This window comes from Vombatus ursinus, unplaced genomic scaffold (assembly GCF_900497805.2).
Source record: "Vombatus ursinus unplaced genomic scaffold, bare-nosed wombat genome assembly UNPS02011353.1, whole genome shotgun sequence".
In the NCBI taxonomy this organism is placed as follows: domain Eukaryota; kingdom Metazoa; phylum Chordata; class Mammalia; order Diprotodontia; family Vombatidae; genus Vombatus; species Vombatus ursinus.
The window spans coordinates 4,280,842-4,306,570 of NW_020951131.1; the positions used below are offsets into that span (position 1 = coordinate 4,280,842).

At 39.4% G+C, this 25,729-nt stretch overlaps 1 protein-coding gene across 1 annotated transcript in view; it reads right to left on the reverse strand.

The window, feature by feature from the left end:
* LOC114038606 (lipase member K-like) overlaps positions 1 to 25,729 on the reverse strand; it is a 51,167-nt gene that overhangs the window by 19,325 nt on the left and 6,113 nt on the right. Inside the window, exon 2 of the mRNA XM_027855945.1 lies at positions 2,450 to 2,565. Coding sequence (XP_027711746.1) covers positions 2,450 to 2,565 — 116 coding nt within the window. The remainder of the gene's footprint in view (positions 1 to 2,449; positions 2,566 to 25,729) is intronic.

Here is a 25,729-nt window from a genome sequence, read left to right on the forward strand (position 1 = left end):
AGCCCACACTGACATGGGAGGTGCAGTGTCTTGTGTGAGGAGAAACAGAGGCCAGTGTCATTGAATCGAAGCGTACTTGGATGGGGAGGAGGGACTGAGGGATGAGAGGACTGGGCAGGAAAGAAGTGGCCAAGCTATGAAGGGTTTTGGAAGCTGAATAGAGGATTTTATATTGGATCTTGAGGTTGGTTGGGAACTATGGAAGTTTATTGAGGTCAAGCTAAATCCTTAGGAAGATTGCTTTGATAGCTGCGTGGAGGATGGACTGGAGGAGGCAGAGATTTGAATCAGACAGAACCACTGGCAGCTGTTGCAATGCTCCAGGCATGAGGTGATGAGAGCCTGCACCAGAATGGTGGCCATGTCATAGGAGAGAGGGGGACATTTTCGAGAGATGGTGCCAACAGGTCTTGGCAATAGATTGGATATTGTGAGGAGGGTGGGGAAAAGGAATGAGAATGGGAGGATGACACCTAGATTGAGCTTGGGAACTGGGAGACTGCTGGTGGCCTCAGTGGTAATTGGGAAGTTTTGAAGACGGAAGGGTTTGGGAGAAGTTTGTATATATTGAGTTTAGGATGTCCAATTTGAGATGACTAACAGACAATTGGAGATGTAAGAATGGAAGACAAGAAAGAGGTTAAAGCTGAATAAACAGATTTCAGAATCATCTGCATAAAGATAATAATCAAATCCATGGAAATTGATGGCATCATCATGTAAAATAATACAGAGAATCAAGAAAAGACGGCACAGAGCAGAGTCTTAGGGGACACCCGAGGTCAGCAGGCATTGCTCAGATAAAGATCCAGCCAAGGAGACAGAGGAGGAGTGGTCAGACAGGTAGGGTCACAATTAGAAAAGAACACTCACAAAAACCTAGAGATAAGAGTATCAAGAAAAGTCTGACCAACAGTGTCATAGACAGCCAGAGGTCAAGAAGAATGGGGATTGAGGCTATGTAGATTTGGCAATTAGGAAATCATTGGATAATGAGGTCAGAAGCCAGTCTGTAGACAGCTGAGAAGAGAGTGAAAGGAAAGGAAGTGGAAGTCATCATTGTAGAATGCCTTCTCAAGGAGTTTAGCCACAAAAGAAAAGAAAAATATAGGAGCTTTGGAGAGAGAAATTTCAGTTGGATGATGAGGTTGGAAGCCAGACTACAGAGGGTTTTACAATGGAGTGATAGGAAGGAAATAGAGGTACCAATTGTAGGTAGCTTTCCCAAGGAGGCTAGAGGTGAACGGGAGAGATACAGGATGAAGGAATCGCATGAGGGATTTTTGAGGTTGAGAAGACATGGGTGTGTTTGGAGGTAGTGGGGAACCAGCCAGTAGACAAGGAGTAATTGAAGATTAATAAGAGAGATGCAAAATAAAGTGAGCAGAACTAGGAGAACAATTTATACAATAACAAAAATATTGTAAAGATAATAAACTCTGGAGTACTTAGGAATTTTAATCAATACAATGACCAGCCACAACTCCAAAGGACTCATGATGAAATATGGGCTCCCCCTCCAGATCATTAATGGACTCTGAGGGCATATCAAACTATATTTTCTTTGCTTTTCTATTCTTTTTCTCTTCTCCTCTCTTTCCTTTTCCCTCCCTTCCTCCCTCTCTTCCTTCTTTCCTTCCCTGCCTCTCTCCCTCTCTCCCTCTCTCCTTCCTTCTTTCCCTTTCTTCCTTTTTTTTTTTGACATGACTGATTTGATCTCTCTGTGTATCTATGAGAGGGTGGAGGAGTAAGTCATGGGAAATGAGTAAATTGAGGGACTTGGAGATCAGGGGATTTGAAGGAATATCAATATGCATGTTGAAGTCTGAATGAGGGCAGGAGTTGGGGAGGAGAGAAATGCTATGAGCCTGGCACTGAACTCATTGAGAAGGATGGGGAATATCTTGGAGGTCAGTAGACAAGAGTTACCAGGATTTTGATTGGGTGGTAAGTATGGATTGTATGAACCACGAAGGAGGTGAGTTTACTAATTAACACTGGTAGAAGGAGCAGTAGGGAACAAGGTATATTCTAACTCTTCCACCTTAACCTCTGAGTTGACGGGAATGAATGAAAATGTAGCCAGCGCTGGAAAGGGCAGCCAGAGGGGCTATGTGATCAAGAGGGAACCAAGTGAGAGTGAGGAAGGAGAAATTAAAAATGAAAGCTAGCTTGTTACCAATGGAGAAGGCATTGCAGAGGGCACAGTGGAAACAGTGGGGAAATACAGAGTAGGATATTGGGAAAATCTGATTGAGGCATATGAAGGTAATGGAATGGGCAGTGAGGCATAGGAAATGGGGTCTGACTGAGGATAGCCAGGGTTTCAGAGTCACCTAGGCCCTCTGATGCCAACTTTGTTTCTCTTTTCACTGCACTCCAGTGTGGTTCTTAACTATACCCCATCCCACATGGTATTTCCCTTCACATTTTTATCAGCACAACTTACAATGTTCATGTTAGCTTCTGGATTCTGCAGGAGTTTACGCTTAATGCCACCATTAGCAGTTCCAAAAACAAGCATCCAACAGACAGCTGCTAGAAGGCACCAAATTTCACGTCTGCCTGAAAGAGAAACAGAGTCTGATTAGTGATTAATAAAAGTAGGGAGGAAAGGGGAAGGAAGAGAAAAAGTATTTATATAATGCCTACTGCTTTCTGACCACTATGCTAAGAGCTTTTGATCCTCACAACAACCCTGTGAGGTAGGTACTGTTATTATCCCAATTTTACAGTAGAGAAAAGTAAGGCAAACAGAGGTTAAGTGACTTTCCCAGGGTCACATAGATAGTGTCTGTGGCTAGATTTGAACTCAGGTCTTCCTGACTTCAGATCCAGCATTCTATTCACAACACTATCTAGCTGAATTAATTCGAAATATTTCCTAATAGAAATAACAGGTAACATTTATAAAGTACTTCAGTTCCTCAGTTTTAGTCCTGAAATATCTGAATGAAATGCTTTATAAAAACTCCACACAAATGTTCAGGAATCATCTAGGTACTTGGCATTTCTTGTATATTTATTTCCACAGTTGCAGGGGAAGAAGCAGACTGCAGAGGCCCTAAGGGGTGTGATAAGCTAGTTTTTCCTTGGGGACTTTTAATAACCTTTCACATTCATTTAAAAAGACAGTGAGAAACATGAGGGTAATTCATAGTTGATTAAGCAGGCACAGTGACTGATATGGTTGGAACATATCTGGGAACAAATAACATACTAAGAGGATATGGTTACAGCAAATTAGGCAGTTGTTTTGTCCAGAGAAAGTAAAGTTTCCCATGGGGAGGACAATTTCCCATAGTCCTTCAGGAGAGCAATGACAACTTGAGCCCTTTGAAGTAATATCATTCTCTATAAAAGCAACAAAAAAAAGAGGCCTAGAACCTTGATTCCACTCAGCATAGGGCCAGCCATAGCTATCGTGATCTATGGAGTGTTAGAGGAAGAAGGCAATTGAGTCCATGCCTTTCATTGACAGGGCAGCTGTATGAGATAGCAGAAAAATATATAGTAGAACACTGGGCTAGGTACCTCAAGAGTTGGTTTCTAGTTACCTCCTATTTACCAGCTGGGTAGACCTAGACAAACTACTTAAGTCAGCTTTATTTATTTAACAAATGGACGTGATACTTCTTGATTTACTCTCCCACCCTGCCAATCAACCAACCAAGTAATCAACAATGCCCAGGAACTCTGCCAAGCCAAGAGGATTTGGAAAGAACATAAAAAAACATAATGAAAGAAAACATAGTTGCTGCACACAAGGAGCTCACTTTTGATAGAGGATTTCATGGTAACATTGAAAGCTTGTACAAGATACAAGCTTTATTATGAATATTTATAAATTGGGAGTAGAGACAAAATGCTGGAGAACAGGAAGCAACTCAGTTGAATTCTCCCAATATTCTCCAAAAGACTTTAAAATAATGCCTCAAATTAGATTGTGAAGTGGAAGAGTCAACAAAAGGTGAGGGTGAGACATTTTTCCAGCCCCATACAACTTAGGAGGTTGGCATGAGAGGTCTGTGACATTGAGGTGGTGCTGACCCAGAGTATAGTGTACGTGGCAGCAACACCAATGGCAGACCTTGGAGGTGGCAACAGTGGTAGCAGCAGCTTTGGAAAGCTCACAGGCCAGAGATAGTAAGAGGTCAGACAACTGGTCAGAAAGAGATTACAGGGGACTCTTTACTGACACTGGGCGGCAAGATGCTGTTGCACTGCTTATATGCGGTTCAGGGTCACAGTTGTAGTGTCAAAAAGAAGACTTGTGATCTCTCACAAGGGAGTAGGGTTCCTGGTCTCAGTTTCAAGACAGAAAAGAGAACTAACTCTCACAGCTGCAGGGGAGCATAGGGTCTAGTCACAGTTCCAGGGCCAAGAGGAACACTAGCACTTGGGGCTGCAGGAGAGCATGGTCCTCTCCTAGGGAAAGAGCAGAGCACAGGCCAAAAGAGCAGTGACCACACCTCTCCTTGGATCGTACCAATGTACAAGTACCAAAAGCTTACAGACCCCAGAGCTAGCTCCGAAAACAGCAGAATGAAAAACCTAAAGCTTGGGACAGAGCCTCCTCCACCCTGGGTGCACAGTCCAAATTTAACATAAAGTTAAAAGTCAAAAAAAAAATAGGCTGGAAAATTATTAAAAGAAATTCAATAGCTTGGTAAAAGTGGCAAAATTTAAAAAAAAAACACTAAAATACCCTAAAAAATACCCTAAAAAACAAATTTGGCCAAATGGTTTAAAAAAAAAAAAAGATGCATGAACATTCACTAAAGAGAATTCCTTACAAAGCTGAACTGGACAAATGGAAAAATAAATACAAAAACTCCCTGAAAAAAATAATTCCTTAAAAATTAGAATTGGGCAAGTGGAAGCTAATGACTTTGTGAGACATCAAGAAACAATTAAACAAAATCAAAAGAATGGGAGAAGAAGACAATGTGAACTATCTCATAGAAAAAACAACTGACCTGCAAAATAGATTGAGGAGAGATAATTTAAGAATTATTGAATTACCTGAAAACCATCATAAAAAAGAGAGCCTAGACATCATCTTTCAAGAAATGATCAAGGAAAACCACACTGATATTCTAGAACCAGAGGGTAATAATAGAAATGGAAAGAATCCTCTGATCACCGCCTGAAAGAGACCCCAAAATGAAAACTCTCAGGAACAGCATAGTCAAATTCCAGAGCTCCCAAGTCAAGAAGAAAGTACTGCAAGCAGCCGTAAAGAAATAATTCAGATGTCATGGAGCTACAGTTAGGATTGCACAAGACAGTAGTTTTCACATTAGAGGAGCATTGGTATACTGAAAGGCGAAGGAGCTAGAATACAACCAAGAATAACCTATCCAGCAAAATGGAGTGTAGTCCTTTAGGAGAAAATAGATATTTAATGAAATAGACGACTTTCAGGTATTCTTGAGGAAAAGACCAGAGCTGAATAAAAAAAAATGACTTTCAAATATAAGACTGCTGAGAAGCATGAAATGATAAAAATGAAAGAGAAATCATAAGGGACTCAATAAGGTTAAACTGTTAACCTTCCTATGTGGGAATGTAATACCTGTAATTCCTAAGAATTTCCTCATTATTAGAGCTGTTAGAAGGAGTATACATAGACAGAGGGTACAAGTGTGAATTGACTATGATAGGATAATCTCAAAAAACATTAAGGAGTGAGAAAGAGGGATGTGTTGGAAGAAGGAGGAAGGAAGAAAAATGGTAGAAATTATCTCTCATGAAAGAGGTGCAAAATGAAATGTTTTTATAGTGGAGGGGAAAATGGGGGGTGGTGAACCTCACTCATCAGAATTGGTTCAAAGAGAATAACATAGAGACTCAGATAAAGAAATCTATCTTACCTAACAGAGATATAGGAGGGAAAGGAAATAAGAAAAGGAGGAGGCTGATAGAAGGGAAGGCAGATTAAGGGAGGCACTGGTCAGAAGCAAAACAGAATTTTGAGGAGAGACGGGGTAATAAGAGAGAGAAAGAGAGGGATAAACAGGAGAAAAAAGAATGGATGAAAACATACAGTTAGTAATCAAAACTATGAATGAGGATGAGATGAACTCACATATAAAAGGGAAGTGAATAGCAGAAACCAGAATCCAACAATGTGTCATTTACAAGAAACATACTTGAAACAAAGAGATACACACAGAGTAAAAATAAAGGTCTGAAACAGAATCTATTGTGCTTCTGCTTAGGTTAAAAAAATAAATAAATAAAAAGGCAAGGTTAGTAAACATGATCTCGTACAAAGCAAAAGCAAAAACAGACCTAATTGAAAGAGATAAACTGGGAAACTGTATTTTGCTAAAAGTTACCATCAATAATGAAATAATATCAACAATAAACGTACATGCACCATTTGGCAGAGCATCCAAATTCTTAAAGGAAAAGTTAAATTAGTTACAGAAGGAAATCATAAAACTGTACTAATGGGGGACCTCAATTTTCCCCTCAGAAGTAAATAAATCCAACCATAAAATAAATAGGAAAGAAGATAAGGAAATAAATAGAATTTTAGAAAAGTTAGATATGATAGATCTCTAGAGAAAATTGAATGGAAATTTTTTTACAAGTGTACATCTTTTTTTTTCAACTGTAGATGGCACTTTCACAAAAGTTAACCATGTATTAGGGCATAAAAGCCTCATCAAATGCAGAAAAGCAGAAATATTAAGTTCATCTTTTTCAGACCATAATGGAATAAAAATTATATTCAAAAAAGGATCTTGGAAGCATAGATCAATAATTAATTGAATACTAAAAAATCTAATCCTAACGAATGAGTGGGTCAAAGAACAAATCATAGAAACAATAAATAACTCAATCAAAGAGAATGACAACAAGAAGACAACATACTAAGATTTATGGGATGCAGCCAAAGCAGTACTTAGGGGAAAATTCGTGTCTCTAAATGCTTCCATCCCAAAATAGAGAAAGAGCAGATCAATGAATTGGGCATGAAATTAAAAAAAAAACCTAGAAAAATTAAAAAGTCTCAATTAAACACTCAATTGGAAATCCTGAAAAATCAAAAGAGATATTATTAAAATTTAAAATTAAAAAATTGAACTAATAAATAAAACTAAGAGCTGGTTTCATGAGGAAAAAATAAAACAAAAACACCATTGCTTAATTTGATTTTTAGAAAAGAAGAAAACCAAATGATCAGTATCAAAAATGAAAAGAGTAAATGTATCACCAATAAAAATAAAATTTAAACAATTATTAGGAGCTATTTTGCCTAACTATATGTCAATAAATCTGACAATCAAAATGAAATAGATGAGATAAATACTCATTTACAAAAATATAAATTGCCCAAATTAAGAGAAGAAGAAATAGAATACTTAATAACCCTAACTTAGAAAAAGAAATCGAATAAGTCATCAATGAGCTCTCTAAGAAAAAAAAAAATTCCCAGCACCAGTGAATTCTACCAAACAATTTAAGAGCAGTTAATTACAAAACCGTATGTCATTTTAAAAAATAGGCAAAGAATGGGCAGCTAGGTGGCGCAGTGGATAGAGCACCGACCCTAAAGTCAGGAGAACCTGAGTTCAAATGTAGCCTCAGACCAAACACTTGACACTTACTAGCTGTGTGACCCTGGGCAAGTCACTTAACCCCAACTGCCTTAAAAAAAAAAGGCAAAGAAAAGAAGGAGTCTACCAAACCCCTTTTATGATCCAAATATAGTGCTGTTACATAAACCAGGAAAAGCAAAAACAGGAAGAAAAAAAAAAACAAAACTACAGACCAATTTCCTTAGTAAATATTGATGCAAAAATTTTAAATAAAATACTAGCAAGGCGATTATGGCAATATATTGCAAAGATCACACATTATGATGAGGTGTTATTTACATCAGGAATGTAAATTTGGTTCAATATTAGGAAAACTATCCTGAAAGATAATTGAGCATATCAATAACAAAACAAAAAAAAATTTGATTATCTCAATAGATGCAGAAAAAACTTTCAACAAAATAAAATTTACTCCTATTAAAAACCTAGAAAATATTGGAATAAATAGAGCTTTCCTTAAAATAAGTGATGTGTATCTAAAACCATCAACAAGCATTATTTGCTTTTCATCTTATTTTATTTTTAATTTATGGAATAAAGCAAGCATTTTCATAACATTACAATTTAAAAGGGTGATTATACATGAAACTGCAAATCTACTATCCACAACTTGCTATTCCTTTCAAATATACAACAAAATTATCATGTAATATTTTTCTTTTTTTTTCTTCCCTCCCCACCCCAGATGGCTACTATTAGACACACACATACACACACACACACAGACACACACACACACACACACAAATTATTCTATACATACATTATTTCTAATAGAGATAAACTAAAAGCTTTTCCAATAGCATCAGCAATGAAGGACACCCATTATCACTACTATTACTTAATATTGTACTGAAAATGCTAGCTATAGCAATGAAACAAAGAATGAAATTGAAGGAACTAGAATAAGTGATGAGGAAACAAAACTGTCACTCTTTGCAGTTAATATGATGGTATACTTAGAGATTCTAGCAAATCAACTGAAAAACTAGTCAAAAAATTAACAACTTCAGCAAAGTGGCAAGATACAAAATAAACTCACATAAATCATCAGCATTTCTATATATTACCAACAAAATCTAGCAAGAAGAGATAGAAAGAGAAATTAGATTTAAAATAACTTCAGATTTTAAATAACTTCCATAATCTCCTTGCTAGTATTTTATTTAAAAAATTTTGCATCAATATTTGCTAGGGAAATTGGTCTGTAGTTTTTTTTTTGTTTGTTTTTTTTTTTGTTTTTCTGTTTTTGCCCTTCCTGGTTTATGTATCAGCACCATGTTTGTGTCATAGAAGGGGTTTGGTAAACTCCTTTTCTTTGCCTATTTTTCAAATGGTTTGTGGATATAAATTACTTGGAAATTTACCTGCAAAAACAAACCCAGGAGCTAATGAACACAATTACTAAACACTTTTCACACAAATAAAGTCAGATCTAAACAACTGGAGAAATATTAATTGTTCATGGGTAGGCCAAGCCAATATAATAAAGATGACAATTTTACATAAATTAATTAATTCTATTTAAATTACTTATTTAGTGCCATCCATATCCATCAAATCACCAAAACATTAGTTTGAAGAGCTAGAAAATAAAATACATTTCATCTGGAAGAACAGAAGATCAAAAATATCAAGGGAATCAATGAAAAAATGTGAAGGATGGTGGTCTAACAGTGCTATATCTCAAACTCTATTACAAAGCAGTGATCATCAAAACAATCTGTTACTGGCTAAGACACAGAATGGTGAATCGATGCAATAGATTAGGTACATAATACTCAGTAGAAAACAACCATAGCAATCTAGTGTTTGATAAATGTAAAGATTCAAGCTTTTGGGACAAGAACTCATCATTTGACAAAAATTTCTGGGAAAACTGGAAAACAGTTTGGCAGAAAGTAAATATAAACCAACATCTCACACCATATGCCAAAATAAGATCAAAATGGGCACATTCTTTAGACATCAAGGATGATATAAACAAATTAGGAGAGCATAGCATATTTTACCTGTCAAATCTACGACTAGGGCATGAGACAAATGACAGAGAGCATTACCGGAGGTAAATTAGATAATTTTGGTTACATTAAATTTAAAAAGATTTTTCACAAACAAAACCCATACAGCCAAAAGTAGAAGGAAAGGAGGAAACTGGGGCGGGGGGAACTTTTACAGAAAGTTTCTCTGATAAAAAGTCTCATTTCTCAAATATATACAGAACTGAGTCAAAGAATATGTCATTCCTTAATTGATAAATGGCAAAAGGATATGAACAGGCAGTTTTCAGAGGAAGAAATCAAATGTCATATGAAAAAAAATGTGCTAAATCACTATTGATTGGAGAAATGCAAATTAAAACAACTCTGAGGTGGCATTTTACATCGATCAGATTGGCTAATATGACAGAAAATCATTTAGGGAATAGTTGAACAAGTTGTAGTATACGGTTGTGATGGAATACTATTGTGCTACAAGAAATGACGAGCAGAACAGTTTCAGAAAAAAAAATTTGAGAAGTCTTATATGATGCAATGTAAAGTGAGTAGACCAAAGAGAATATCATACACAGTAACAGCCATATTGTAATGATGATCAGTTGTGAATGACTTAGCTATTCCGAGCAATACAATGATCTGAGACAATTTTGAAGGACTCGTGATGAAAAATGCTATGCACCTCCAGACAAAGAACTGAAGGAATCTGCAGATTGAATCATCATTTTTTTAACTTTATTTTTCTTGCTTCTTTGCAACATGGCTAATATGGAAATATGTTTTGAATGATTTCATATGTATAATTGATATTACATTTGTTGCCTTCTTAATGGGTGGGTGACACATGGAAGGGAGAGAATTCAGAACTCAAAATTTTAAAAAAATGAATGTTAAAATTAAATATATAAACACATACACCTATTTGTACAAAGTGGATGGAAGGTCAGCTCAGAGAGGAGGTAGGACAGGACTGCTGAAAGACTCAGATGAGCTTATACCTTTGAAAGTACCAGTAACCAGCGCCTCTATGGAGTTGGGACCTCATCTGATAAAATAGGAGTGGGTAATGTTCATTTTGTGTCTAGGGCCAGTGACGCTTAGAAAAAACAAACTGAGGGCTATGTGCAAATAATCTCATGAAAATTTTCATAATCTCTTTTTTTTTTTCCAAACAAGCACATTTCTGTTGAAGGTACCACCATTCTTTTGGTTTCTGAGATTGGCAATCTCAATGTCATCCTCAACTTCTCATTACCCCTTGCCCCTCATCTCCATTCACTTGTAATCCCTGACTCTGCGCCATCTTTCCAATATGTCTCCTTTCTATTTACACACAGCCAGCTCTTTCCCAATGGTTCTTAATGGTCTCCCTTCATCAAGTCTCTTCCTTTTCCAACCTATTTTTGGCAGAGCTGTCCAGGTGACTTTTTTTAAAGCTCAGGGCTGATTGTGTCATTCCTCTCCCTGCCCAACAAACTCCCTATTTCCTCTAGGCTCAAATGGGAACCTCTCTGTTTTGTATTTAAAGCTCTTCACCATAGGATCCATTCTACTTTCCCAGACTGACTATTCTAAAAACAAATGGTATTTGCAGATGTTAACAACTGTGGATACAACAGAGCTATTGTTAATACCCCAGACTAAGTATCAGGCGTCCAACTGATCTTTCATTTTATCTTGGGAGGTTTTAAACTACAAGGTTTAGACTCTAGTCTTCAAGAAATTTCCTCATGAAATCAATGTGAACCCTAATTCTTAGAATATTGGGCCTCAAGTGCACTTTCAAAAGACTAATTGTATCTGTCAAAGTTACCTCATACTGGCCACTGTTTAGGAATAACATCATATGTGACAAAATCCCAACCTTTCTAAACTGGCAGCCCTTCACTGCCAAATACATACATGTACATACACATACCTACATACATATGCACATGTGCACATGTATACACATATACAGACATATATAATCATTATCATCATTCTCAATTTATAATAGGTTTACAGGCAATAAGTCAAGGAAAAGGGAGTCATGCTGCTTGGAGTAATCTGGGAAAGAAGATCACAGGGTCAAGCGCTGAAAAAGAATTAAGACACAGTGCTCATCACCTTCAACCCAGAAACACTTAGTCTTAGACTCCCCATATTGAACTTATGGGAATAAGGAAGTAAAACTTTTCTACCTATCAGTTTCTAAGTTTCCACTAGTCTCCCTTGTTTTCAAGTATACTCAAATCCAGACTGTGTGATCACACATGGGAGGTGAGGTACAGATAACATTAGTAGGCGTCTTAGAGCTGGCTGACAGATTTATTCTATTACTAAAGGAAAGTATATCGTAGTCTTGACTTTCAGAGATGACACATTCATTCCCATATTAGAAAGAGTAAATCATTCACAATTCTGTAAATATATTATCTCAATCAATACAGAGAAAACATGAATCCCACTAGTGGTATCCAACATCCAGAAACTTCCATTTCTGAACTCAATTCATTCATGATTGCTTATGAGTAAGGAAACTGGGGTGGAAAGATACCTTCTACCCTGAAATTGAGGCATTTAAATAGGTGATGCAGTAGATAGAATGCTGGATCTTGAGTCAATAAAATCTGAGTCCAAATCCAGCCTTAGATACTGCCTAGGGGTCTGACCCTGATTAAGTCATTTAACCTCTGTCTACTTCTGTTTTCTAATCTGTAAAAGGGGGAGAATAATAGGACCTACCTTATAGGGTTGCTGTGAGGATAAAATGGAATAATTTTTGTAAAGTGCTTAGCACAGTACCTAGCACATAATTGTTGTTTTCCAGCTGTGTCCAACTCTTTATGACCTCATTTAGGGTTTTCTTTAGCATTTTCTTGGCAAAGATACTGGAGTGATTCGACATTTCCTTCTTCAGTTCATTTTGCAGATGGGGAACTGAGGCAAACAGGGTTAAGTGATTTGACCAGGGTTGCAGAGCTAGTAAGAGTTTGAGGCTGGATTTGAACTCGCAAAGATATGCCTTCCTTATTCCAAGCCCAGTGCTCTATCCACTGTACCACCTAGATGCTCCTGGAACATAATAGGCACTTAATAAATGCTTATTCCATCCTATTCCTACCAGTTGAGGAAAACTCAAATCATTGAGGGGAATATTTGTTGACTCCATCTGTGTTAAAACCAGATTAATCTCAACATCCTACGACAGTGAAAACTTCTTGTTGGATATGAGTGCTTAACTGGATAATCTGTTCAATTAAAATTAACCCTCCCCCTTGTTTAAATATTGTACCCAGAAGATACAGTATATGTACAATATGGGTCTGGAAAAGGTCTGAATGCAGTCCTGCAGATACAATTTTTCACTGATGATTTAAATGAAGTTCTCTTACCTCTGATAACCAGGTCCATGAGGGTCAGTGGAGAAAAGGCTGTTGGGCCAGGGCTAACTTTTACCAGAAGCTGATGGGAGTCCAAGATGCCACACTGTCGAAGCAAATTAAGGGGACCACTCAGAGTTATGTTGAGTGATCAGATCTCTTGGTAACAATGTTTTATTAGAAGATCAGTTTTAAAAATTCAAACTTCTATTAGGAGAACAGTTGTTCAACAGAGATCCTTCTCCATCCACCAATGTGGCTGTTAGACACAAAAAATTGGGGTCTTAAATAGTCTTATGGAAACCCTCATGGAATTTACCTCACACTGTCAAGTTCCACATTAAGTTACAACTTGAGAACAGAGTGTTTATCAAAGGGAAAGGGAAAACAAATCAATCCTATATTCGGGAATGGTTAATCAGAACAGTCTGGATCCCACAGCTTCAAGGACTTCTAGGCTGAAGAAACAACATTGAAAATTACAAGATTTAAACAAGAGCAGTTTTGTGAGAAAGAATGAGCTAACTTCTATCTTATCATGTACAGAGAATATTGGTGTCATTTGATATCTTAGAGTGTATGCTCAAATGTGCATGTAGGCCATTTGTTTGAATTACCAACTGGTAGCTCGTAAGTATTGAGGCTCAATACTCTTTAGCTAGGCCTACTACATTGCTTAATTTCAATTATCTAAAATTTTGTGCCCCTAATATTATGCTTTCATATAATATTCTCATTCTCCTTCACAAGTCTAGCCATGTTAACATTCCTACCGATGAATCTTAGACTTCCAGAGGAAGACCTTAAAGGCTAAAGCATCCACACATGAGTCTCCATCTCTTACCTCCTGTACCTTTGCACTGGCTGTTCTCCATCCCTTCAGTCCCTTCCCATCTCATCTCCACTTCATAGAATCCCTGGTTTTTATTAAGACTTGGCTCAAGAGTCGCCATCTGCATGAACGCTCCTGGTTTTCTCCCTCTCCACTAGCTGCTAGTACTTTCTGCCCTATGCTGTCAAATTACCTGGGATCTGTTTGTATGTGTTTTGTATATATCTCTATAAATGTATATCATGTCCTCCATTAGAATGTAAGCTTCTGGAAGGCAGGGAGTAGTTCTTTTTTTTCTCTTTGTATACTCCATGGCTAGCTTGGTAGATGCCTAACAAATGTTTGATGATTGATCATAGACAAAGACCCTGAATCCCTAAAAGGGTCAGTTACTTGAAAATGTTCATGGCATCTAGGCAAAAGTGAGAAGTAGGACAGCTTATTTTCTTTTTTTTTTTTTTACTTAATAGTATTTTTTCTCATTACATGTAAAGATAGTTTTCAACATTCATCTTTTGTAAGATTTTGAGCTCCAAATGTTTCTCCTTCCTCCCTCCCCAAGACAGCCAGCAATCTGATATAGGTTATACATGTACAATCATGTGGAATGTATTTCCTCATTAGTCATGTTGTGAAAGAAGACTCAAGACAAAAGAGAAAAACTCCAGGGAAGAAAAAAAGTGAAAATAGAATGCTTCCGTCTGCATTCAGACTCCATAGTTCTTTCTCGAGATGTGGTCAGCATTTTCCATCGTAAGTCCCTTGGAATTGTCTTAGATCATTGCATTGCTGAGAAGAGCTGAGTCTATGATAGCTGAGCATCACATAATGTTGTTGTTATGGTGTACCACGTTCTTCTGCTTCTCTTCCCTTCGCTCAGCATAAGTTTATGTAAGTCTTTTCAGGCTTTTCTGAAATCAGCCTGCTCATCATTTCTTATAGGACAATAATAGTCCATTACATTAATATGCCACAATTTATCCAGTCATTCCCCAATTGGTGGGCATCCCCTCAATTTCCAATGTCACATTATTTTCTAAAGCCATATATTTTGTTCTTGATGCCCCTTTGGGATACCACTCTCCCTTCCCCTCTCCCCAGCACATACAATCCCCTCACATTGGTCCCTGGCTGCTCAGAGTTCTTGCCCTTATGCATCCTTTCTGGTAATACTAAAAGCTAAAACCTCTCCATTCTTCCAGTTGTTTTCCTTCCTTTTCCGTCAAAATTTACCTACTCTGTGTCCCATTCCATTAGTCCCTGCAAAAAGAATCCATGTAAGGCTTCAGTTTTTTTTTTTTTTCCCTAGTTCCAGGTGGTAGTTTGTTTTTTTTAACAGAAGTTTGCAATGGCTTAAGCCAAAGGAAGACACAAGGTGGGGTTTTTTAGGATAAGGAAGGAAATATGGAAAAGCTATTTAATGCCTCTTAATTCACTTCAGGAAATATTTACTAAGTATTGCCAATGTTTCAGGCCATCAATGTATAGCATATATCACTTTGCTTTAAAAAAAAAAACATAGATTTTTACATGCACTTATAGTCTCTCCCTCCCCTTGTTTCCTCACTTTTCAAATGAAATCCTGATCACAAACATCTGTAGTGCAGCAAAGAAACCCTTACATTGTCCATGACCAAAAATGGATGTCTTTCTCTGTATTTTAAGTTTATCACTTCTCTAGTAGGAAGGGAATGTTATGTTTCATTTTCAGCATCCTGGACTCATAGTTTATCATTGCATTGATAAGATTTCTCAAATCTTTCAACATTAATTATATTACTGTTACTGTATAAACCATTCTCCTATTTCTGCTCACTTCCCTCAAATCTGTTCAGAGACACCTCCTCTGTTTCTTCTAAAAGTGTCCATTTCATCCCATCTTATGGCACAAGACGATTTCACCATATTACTATACCATAACTTATTTCATTCCCCAATCGGAGGACAAGCCCTTAGTTTTCAACTTTTGACTGCTACAAAGAGTTCCTCTAAATATTTATGTATTTCATTCCTTTTCTTTTTATTTTATCTCCTTGAGCTATAAAACTACTAATTGTATAGTTAGGTCAAAAAGTATTCACTGTTTAGTATCTTTGGGGACGTAGTTCCAGATTCTTTCTGGAATGACTAGACCAATTTACAGCTCCATCAACCAAGTATTATTGAGACTATTTTTCCACATCCCCTCCAATATTTGTCATTTTTCTCTTTTGTCATCTTGGTCAGTCTGTGAGGTGGAAACTCAGGGTTACTCTAATTTAAAATTTTCTAATTATTAGTGTATAAAATCAAATTACAGGATTGCAAAGGAAATAAATTATTTTGAAATTCAGTTATAATATTAAATAACAACATATGTCCATAGATCCCAAGTCAAGAACACCTCCTTTGGAGGTCATGTGTATACATTTAAGTCACCTGAGAGCAAAACATTTGGTTTATTTCAGCTTATTCACCTCACACTACTAATTTCATCAACATATCAAGAGCACTCCCTCCACTGATGCAAATTGTGGCTCTTCTGTGACTTATTCAGTGAATGATTTTTGTTATTTCCTGTGGTTGAAAAAAAATTCCTCATCTTCCAGTGCACTCGGTCATGAACCTCTCCACCCTCCTCTAGGCTGGTCCTTGGCCCATACTCACCAGACCTGTTCCCAAAACCTTCCTGGATCAGTAAGATTTATTAGAGCCCGTGCTTCCCGAGCAGAGCTGCAAAGATGCCAGGATCACCTCCGTGCCCCACGCCATCAGAGGAGACCTTTAATGGAAGCACTCTATTGCATGGAGTTAAGGACACTTGTCCCACTGCTTTTATGCCAGCATTTGATAGCAAATGATTCCAGCCCAGAGATAACTCACCTATACTTACCAAACTGTTGAGCTACAGAGAGAGTATTCTAGAAGGGAAGCCTGGTGAAATCTTGTGACCAGTTAGAAAGACTAGGGATTCTGTCCCCTTTTCTTTCCCCAGCCAGTACTTGATACTGGGCTTATGGGATTAAAGTGAAATGAGCTTTAACTTGAAAAGTCAAATAGAACCAAAAGGAAGGGGAGGGGAGCAGACTGGGCATGAGGAGAGGCAGCCAATAGAAGGGGAAGGATTAAGCCTTTTGAAAAATTAGGGGCAGCTAGGTGATGGAGTGGATAGAACACCAGCCCTGGAGTCAGGAGGACCTGAGTTCAAATCTGGCCTCAGACACATAACACTCACTAGCTGTGTCTCTGACCAAGTCACTTAACCCCAATTGCCTCACCAAAAAAAAAAAAATACATGCACACGCACTATGTATAAATAAAAGAATGGTTTTAAAGTTGGGTTAAGCAAATAAATGTGACATCTGTGAAGTGGGGAAAAGGAGGGCAGGGAGTGAAATTGGAGCAGAAGAAAGAAAAGGAAAGAGTGGGAGTATAGAAAGTAAGTAAGGGAGATGAATGTGTCCAAGCTTTTGCCACCACTCGGCAAACTTGAGTTTGGGTTTGCAAGGTGAGCCTTCCGGTGGCTTCTTGATTTCTCCAAAGGTCCAATAGTGCAAACCATCATTTGGGCAAGCTAACAACAGCAACAACATTTATATAGCGCTTTATCATCTCATTTGGTCTTCACAACAGTCATGGGATGCAGTTGCTATCATTGTCCTCGTTTTACAGATAAGTACAATAAGGCAAACTAAAGCCAAGTGATCTGCCCAGGATCACCCAGCCAGTAAGTGGCAGAGGCAAGATTCGAACTCTGGTCTTCCTGACACCAAGGCCAAGGTGTTATCTACTCTCCTACCTAGCTCCCCACCAGAACAACCACCAGAGGTGTGGCCTCGTGATCAGATCAAACAGCAGACTTTCCTACTCATTTCCACTCCCCTTGCACACTGGACCATATAGCTGGACTCTCAAATCTGAATCTAGTTTAAACTCAAGACTCCCAGAATGATAGAATTTGAAGGTTTCAAGAAACCCTGGGGGCCACAAAATATAACTCAGAGCAATGAAAACTCTGGCTCCAAGCATCATGCTCAGGAATTGTGTATGTGGTTAAGCAGCTCTGCTTACAGTGGTAAAAGCAAAGAACCTCATTTTGTCTTTTTTGGTAGAGGAATGCAATGTTTCCCTATTTACTCTGCTGAGTTTTACAGTTATTGACCTTGCTAAATCAACCAGAAGTCCATGTTCTCAACCATATCAGAGAGTGTCTAGAATGTTTCTCTCCTTTATCAAAAATGAAACAGAATTTCTCCTTCTTCATGCATGGCTCACGCTCACTCTTTCCTCCTTTGCTGGTTTATGTCATCTGACTGATCCAGCCCTTTGGACTCAGGGCCATAGTAAGCAATTTGGTTTTTGTTTTGTTTTGTTGTTGGGTTTCTTCATTGAATGTGACTCTGGAAACCAGTGTCTCCAGGATCTTCTAGGGAATGGGAGCATCCAGATGGTGCCCAGTGAATGGAATGCCCACGTTGCATGCTGCAGGCTGGTCTAGGTCAGCTAGGACGGCAAGGCTCTGGTCCCATATTGCCATTCTGCCAGTCAAGTGTGGGATTTCAAGGAACAACAGCAGCATGGCCATATGTATCTCTAAACTAACTCTACGGTCAATTAGTAGCATACAGATCCCAAGGTGGAATGCTTCCTTGGGCATGCATACAAGGAGGCATATGTTAACACCTTGATGACATTCTGGGTCCCAATATTGTTCTAGTTCCAGGAAACAAAATCATGTTTCACTGAGGCCCAGGTGGTTTCCTCTACCCAGACCATAGATCAATGGCAGATGGTCCAAGAATATTAGGATCTATGGGGTTTTATAAAGGGGTAGACAAAAGAAAGCTGGAACCTTGAACAAATGCACCAACCTAGGATGAGCAGATTCCAGGCACCTTGGAATACCCATAATCATTGGTAGGACAAAGAAGGTGGACCTGGGGACTCATGTGTTCATCAGTATTTATGACTCTACGTTCTTATTCCTCCTCCTTCTTTTGGGAGAAGGGATCTAGTTAGACCAGCATTTATCAACATATTTGTGTTGTGTGGGGGAAAAAAAAACTCTTAATATATAGCTCAAACATTGAAGTGATCCAGTGACAATAGTCTCTTCATTGTTCCTTGAATAGGACATTCCATCTCCCAACTCCAATCATTTTTACAGGCTTTTCCCCCTCCCTGGGATGCCCTCCCTCCTCATCTCCACCTCCTGGCATCCTTGACTTCATTCAAGTCCAAGCTCTAATTCTACCTTCAATAGGAACCTTTCCCAATCCCTCTTCATTCTAGTGTCTTTAAAAATTGAGTATCTTTAAATTATTTGTTTGTTTGTATGAAGTTATGTGTATGCCATCTCCCTCATTTGACTTTGAGCTCCTTGAGGACAGAGAATATCTTGTACCTTTCTTTGTATCCCTATTACTTGGCATAGTATGAACCGAGGACTGGATGAGCAGGGCTGTATCTTCTTCTTGTGTACATAGTAGGCTCTTAACAAACGTTTGTTGTCTGACTATCTGACTGTCACTCGCCCTAGATTCTTTTCCCTGGTCTCACTCAACCACAGCCTCTCAGGGATGGAAGGCAACTCACTCCAAGGTCAGCTGGCACTAGGTATGCCTAAGCAGAAATACACACTATGGTGTCTCTGACAGGCAGCGGGCCATCCTGCCTTTGCTGGGCGGCCTCAGAGATAGGGACCTCCTTGCTCTGGAGGCCGTCTACGCAATCGTTGTGCAGCTTGTACGTGCGTGCCTGCAGAGTCACGTTCTGCCCTGCTGTTCTGAGAGCCCAGGCTCCCTCTGGTGCCAGGACAAGTTTTTCTTTTGCTCATCCCTCTTAAAACAGCATAAACCTGCCTTATAGTTGTTTGAGATGGGGCAGGGGTGGGGAGATTTTACTATTCAAATAGAAGCAGTGGGGTACAATGGAGAGAATGCTAGATTTGAAGTCAGGAGATCCTGAGTTCAACTCTCACCTCTGACACTTGTGAGTAGTGTAACCCTGGGAAAGTTGTTTCACCTCAAAGCCTTAGGACTTCCCTATTGAGTTACAGAATCTCCTTTGGTGGAAGGACTTCCCACACTGGGAGTGTCAAATGATGACAAAATCATGGATCCTTCCTGTAGCCATTACTAAGAGCTCCTGGGGGAAAATAATTTAAAAGGTCAAAAAAAAGAAAAAAAAAACACCCAGAGGAGAAAGTAGCCTTTCAAAATTCTGAACTGTTAACCCTGGTCTTGCATGTTGGAGATAGCAGGGACTTTGTAATCCATCCCTTCACTTTCCTGATAAAGCAGCAGCCCCCAAAGCTTAAGAGGTAGCTGGGGTCTATCTAGAAGTACACTACTCAGAAGCGCTGGATCCATACCAGCTCTGTTACTAGTTGTATGGCCTTAGAAGAAGTCCCTTCACCTCTCTGGGCCTCAACTCACTCATCAGCAAAATGGGAATGACCTTCGATACCTCAATTACTATGCTGTTGTAAGGATCACTTGAGCAGTTACTGATATTCCAAAGCAGGCCTTTGGACTCCATCCTCCCCTTCCAACATCTGTAGCCTCCAAAGTCTCTTCCTACTCTAAATCTGGGATCTGATGTGGTATCCCTCAAGCTGAACGTAAGCTCATTGAGGTCAGAGTCTATTTTTATCTTTTTATCCCCAGCACCTAATGTGGCACAGGACACAGCAGGTGTTTAATGAGTGTTCGTTGAATGAATGAATGGATGAATGGATGAATGAATGAATTACTATAAACCTTGAGGTACTAGAGAACTATGTGATACCAATTCTTAGCACCAAAGTCAGGCCAAGAAGAAAGATGAAAGCCTAAAGCCTATTCCTGCTTGGATAGGCCACAAGGAAACATCATGTAAGTCCCTTCCTTCCTCTGAGCCTCAGTTTCCTCTTATATAAAATGAAGGGCTTGGGAAAATCTCTGAGATTCCTTCCAGTGATGGATCCTCTGACTCCCCTTGGTTCTCCACTTAAGCCTTCTTAAAAGAGTCCAGGCCTCAGGACTCCTCTCCTTCACCTTCCATCCTAAGGTCCAAGATCCAGGATGGGACTCGGGAATCAATTAGTCTAGTCCCATGATTCACCCAAGAGTACACAGAGCCAGGACTGAAACCCCACTCTTTTATTTGCAGATAAATAACTTCCAACTGTCCTGATTCCCCTTGAGCAGGTAGGAAGAGGCAAGGCCTTCCCATAATGATGACGAGGAACTGTGGTGTCCCCACAGAACTCTTTGAGGAAGCCCTCCAGGTCAAAGGAAGAAGGGTCCCATGAGATGGTGCCATGGCCGTGGCCCTCCAAAAGGGCTCAAGAAAGAACCAGTCAATGACTGGCATCTGACTCTAAATGACCGAGGTTGTGGTACTTGTGATAGGACCACTTGACATGGATTCAGCCAGATGAGGGTTCAAATACCGCCTCTTCCTTTGCCACTTACTGGTTAAGTGCCTACTATGGGCAAGTCACAACCTCTCTGTGCCTCGTTTAATTCATTTTAAAACGAAATTTCATTTTATTTAAAAAAAATCTCTCTTCTCTCCCTCCTACCCCACATTGAGGAAAGAAGAAAAATAAAACCCCTCTTGCAAATGTGTATAATCATGTAAAACAAATTCTTACACTGGACATTTCAAAAAAGAAAAAAAAAGTCTCAATCCAAATTGAGCCTATCACTCTGTCAGTACATGGGTATCATATTTCATCACAAGTCTTCTGGAACTGTGGCTGGTCATTGCATTGATAAGAGTTCCCAAGTTTTTCAAAGTGATTTCTTTTTATGATATTGTTTTTGTAGTATACATTGTTTTCCTGGTTTTGCTGCCTTCCCTCTGAATTCATTCATATGAGTTTTCTCAGATTTCTCTGAAACTATCCCCTTCATCATTTTTTTACATCACAAAATAACTTCACCAAATTCATATGCCATAACTTGTTCAGCCATTCCCCAATTCATATATAGCCCCTCATTGTTTGCCACCACAAAAAGAATTGCTATCAACATTTTTGCTCACGTGGCCTTTCTCTTCTTTCTTTTTTCTCTTTGGGGGTGGAGACCTAGCAATGGTATCACTGGGTGAAGGAGTATGCACACACCCTTTGATCAAGCCATACCACTACTAGATGGTATTGAGATCATAAAAAAGGGAAAAGGACCCATGTGTACAAAAATATTTATAGCAGTTCCTTATGTAGATATAGACTATATTCTGGAACCAAGGGAAGAGTCTTTTTATATTTTAATATTCTACCTGGTAAGCTCTCAGATATGATGAATAAAAACCCCAGAGAGAGAGAGTTTCTGAGTAATTAATAATCAATTTATTAATTGGACCAGCTTGTAAACAATAAATTGATGGCCATTGGTTTATCTGGGTAACCAAAGATGATAAAGTGGGCTCTGGAGCACCTTAAATTGTCTTCTGACAGGGAACTCCCTGCCAAGTGAAGCTCAACCATGTTTGGTGGACATTTAACGAGCAGGTAGGCTAAATGTCTTCAGCTTCTTTGGCTGAGAAGTGACTTGATCTTGCCAAACGAAGCTCTTTTCATCCAGACCTCTTTGCCTAGTTTTCTCTTCCATATGCTGGTTTGCCCTAAACTCTAATGAAAAGGATCAAAAACCCGGAGTTTTATCTCCCAGACAAAGGCTCCCCAGATTGGATTCTGTTTCTATTCTAAACAGAAATTAGATTTCCCATTTGGGTGGAGTCCCACCCAAGCCCAACCTAGTTAATGAGTTTATGCCTTGGGGACTAGGAGTAATCTCACCACTCAAGCTCTTCTAGACTTACTTGACCTTTTCAGGAGTTGGGTTCTGACAGAAATAAGAGGAAAAAGATGGGTCACAAAATAATAATTAGTTATTAGTATAATAGTATAATATTAACTTCTCCCAAGATAATATATGTGAAGTGCTTAGCAAGCCTTAAAGTGGTTTTTTTTTAAAATTAGCTACTTACTTAGTGAGATGATACCAGAGGATTTGGGGTCATAAAGCTGATACACTGTCTTCTTTGAGCTTCCTTCAAATAAATCAATGGTTTGAGGCTCACAAGTGGTGAAACCTGAAAAATCAGGGTCTGGATATATGCCCCCATGATGAAGGCATTAGCAGGAAGGTGAATCAGGAAAGACTTCTTTCAGAAAATAGGACTTTGCAGGTACTTGAAGGAAACCAAGGACATAGGGAGGTGGAAATGGGAAAGGAGAGTGGACTAGGTATGGGAGAGAGAAGGGCAAATGCCCCAATGGGGAAACAGCAAGGAAGCCAATGTCACTGGACATCAGAGTACATGATGGGGCAGGCAGGGGGTATAAAAAGTACAAAAACTAGAAAGCTAGGAAGGTGCTATGTTATGGAAGGTGCCATGTTATGGAAGGTGCTATGTTATGAAAGATTTTACAAGCCAAACAGAGGGTTTTACATTTGAACCTGGAGACGGTGGTGTTGATTGAATAGAGGGCTGATGTGATCAAACTTGCACTTTAGGAAGATCGATTTGAAAGCTGATTGGAGGGTAATTCAGAGTGGAGAGAGATCTGTGGCATGAAGACCAACCAGTGGCTTAAGGGGATGAGGTCTCAAACCAGGGTGGTGGCAATATACGTAGAGAGGACGGGGCATATAGAAGAGATGCCATGAAGGTAGATATGAGACTGGAGGTCAGGAGAATGGTTAGGGCTGGACAAATAAATCTGAGCGCCATCTGTCTAGAGATCAGCAAATTAAATAGTACAGAGGGAGAGGAGAAGAGGGCCCAGGAGAGAACTTTGGGAGACATCCATGATTAACAGGTGAGACCTGGATGAAAATCTGGCAAGAGACTGAGAAGGAGTTGTCGGGTAGAAGAAATGAAAAAGCATTTGTGCCAAGCACTAAACACTTTTTACAAATATTATCTCATTTTATCCTCACAACAACCCTGGGAAGTAGGTGCTATTATTATCCCCATTTTACAGTTGAGGAAACTAAGGCACACAGATATTAAGCCCAGGGGCTTGCCTTGGCCACTTCTTCATGTGAAAGAGAGGTGAAGGAGCAGATCATGAGGGAAGGCATCTCGGTGATGGGAGATGAGGAGCAAGGGAGAAGGGGGAGTTGTTGGTGAATAGCCTCAGTCTTCTCAGTGATGCATGAGGCAGGTTCTCAGCTGAGAGGGCGAGGTTGCGGAGTCATGGGAGCTTTGAGGAAGAAAGAAAATGTTTACTGTATCGAGTGAGGTAGTGAGTCAATTAGGAAGGTAGAAAAGGCTTGCCCTTGCCGCATTGAGGGGCTAGTTGAGATGACATAACATACATTTGTAGTGGACCCAGTCAGTGTGGTCTATTGGTTTTCTCCAGCTTCCTTCAGCACGTGTGAAGGAATGAAGACAGCAGATGGTGGCGATCATCCAGGGCTCTGTTTTGGGAGGACAACCTCAGTAATAGAAGAAAAAGGGAAAGGCATTCAAGAGAAGAGGACAGAGGAGGGTTGGACTGCTTCACCAAGGGGAAGGGAGGAGAGCGGAGCCAGTGTAAGGCTGACAGGCTGGTTTACAAAACTTGAGGGATGAGAGATTTGAAGTCATGGCGAGATTGAAGAACATGCCTAAGGCTGACAAGACAGAGGGAGAAATAGAAACAGTATAGATTGGGATCGGGTAAGGGAATATGTTCATGAACATGGAAATGACTCCTTTGTGAATGATAGTGAGAGCAAGGCTATGACCATCTCTGTGTCTGGCCAAGGTGGAGTTGGGCAGAGGAATGGGTCACAGGATATGAGTAAGTTGAGGAACTGAGAAATTAGGGTGTTTAAGGAAGTTTCAATAGGTATGTCAGGTCCCTTAGTATGAGATGTTGGGGAGGAGTGAAAGACTGTGAACCTGGCATTGAACTCATTGAGGAAGAAAAGAAGAAAGAAAGGAAGGAAGGAAGGAAGGAAGGAAGGAAGGAAGGAAGGAAGGAAGGAAGGATAGGGATTGGATGAACCTCAAAGGAAGAGAGGTTACTGAGTGGTGGGGGTAGGGGAAGAGTCTGGAAGTGGCCATGGGGAGAAATGGGTATTCATGAATGATGATGCATCCAGTGCTGGAAAGAGTGGCCAGGGAAGAAGTGTCATCAGAAGAGAGCCAGCTTTCAGTGAGTGCAAGAAGATGGAGGGGGAGGGAAAACCTTTGTGCCTTTGCATTGATTCTCCTCCCCAAGCCTAGAATGCACTCTTTTCTCACGTCTGCCACACTGAATGCTTACTTTCTTTGAAAACGGCTCTAGCACCACTCTACAGATGTGTATACTGAGACAGCAGGAATGATGGATCTGAAGTCAGAGGACAAATGGGTTCAAATCCTGCCTCTGACTCTTACTATCTGTGTGACAATGAATAAATCATTTAAACTCCCTTTGCCTCATTTTCCTCATCTGTAAAATGATAAGTGATCTTTGAGGTCTGTCCCATCTCTAGACCTGTAATCTGAGAATTCTATGCACACATTGCCTCCCCTAATAGAATATAAGCACCTTTTTGTCTTTGCATTGTTTGTGGGTGCCTAGCACAGAGTAGGGTCTTAATAAATCTTTATTGATTGAGGGGGTGGTTGATTAGATTTTCAGCTATCTCTTCCTCCCACCCCAACCCCAGTAAATGTAGTGGACATGCAAAGCTGATTTACTGTTACATAGGCTGAATAGTATTAAAGAAACACTAATTAAATTTACACTTCTCGATGCGTGCAATCTAACTTTATTAGTCACGGTGTACAAACAACATCCTCCAAAAACAAATCATGTTTTAGAGCTTCCAACAGGCTTCTTTCCAACTGATTCCCTCTCCACCCAGTTAGCGACTGTACATTTCCAGCCAGGGTGATTGACACAGCTCCAAAATCTCTATCAACCAATTGGTACTGCCTTGAAGTCAGCACCGACTTGCTTCTTACGTCTAA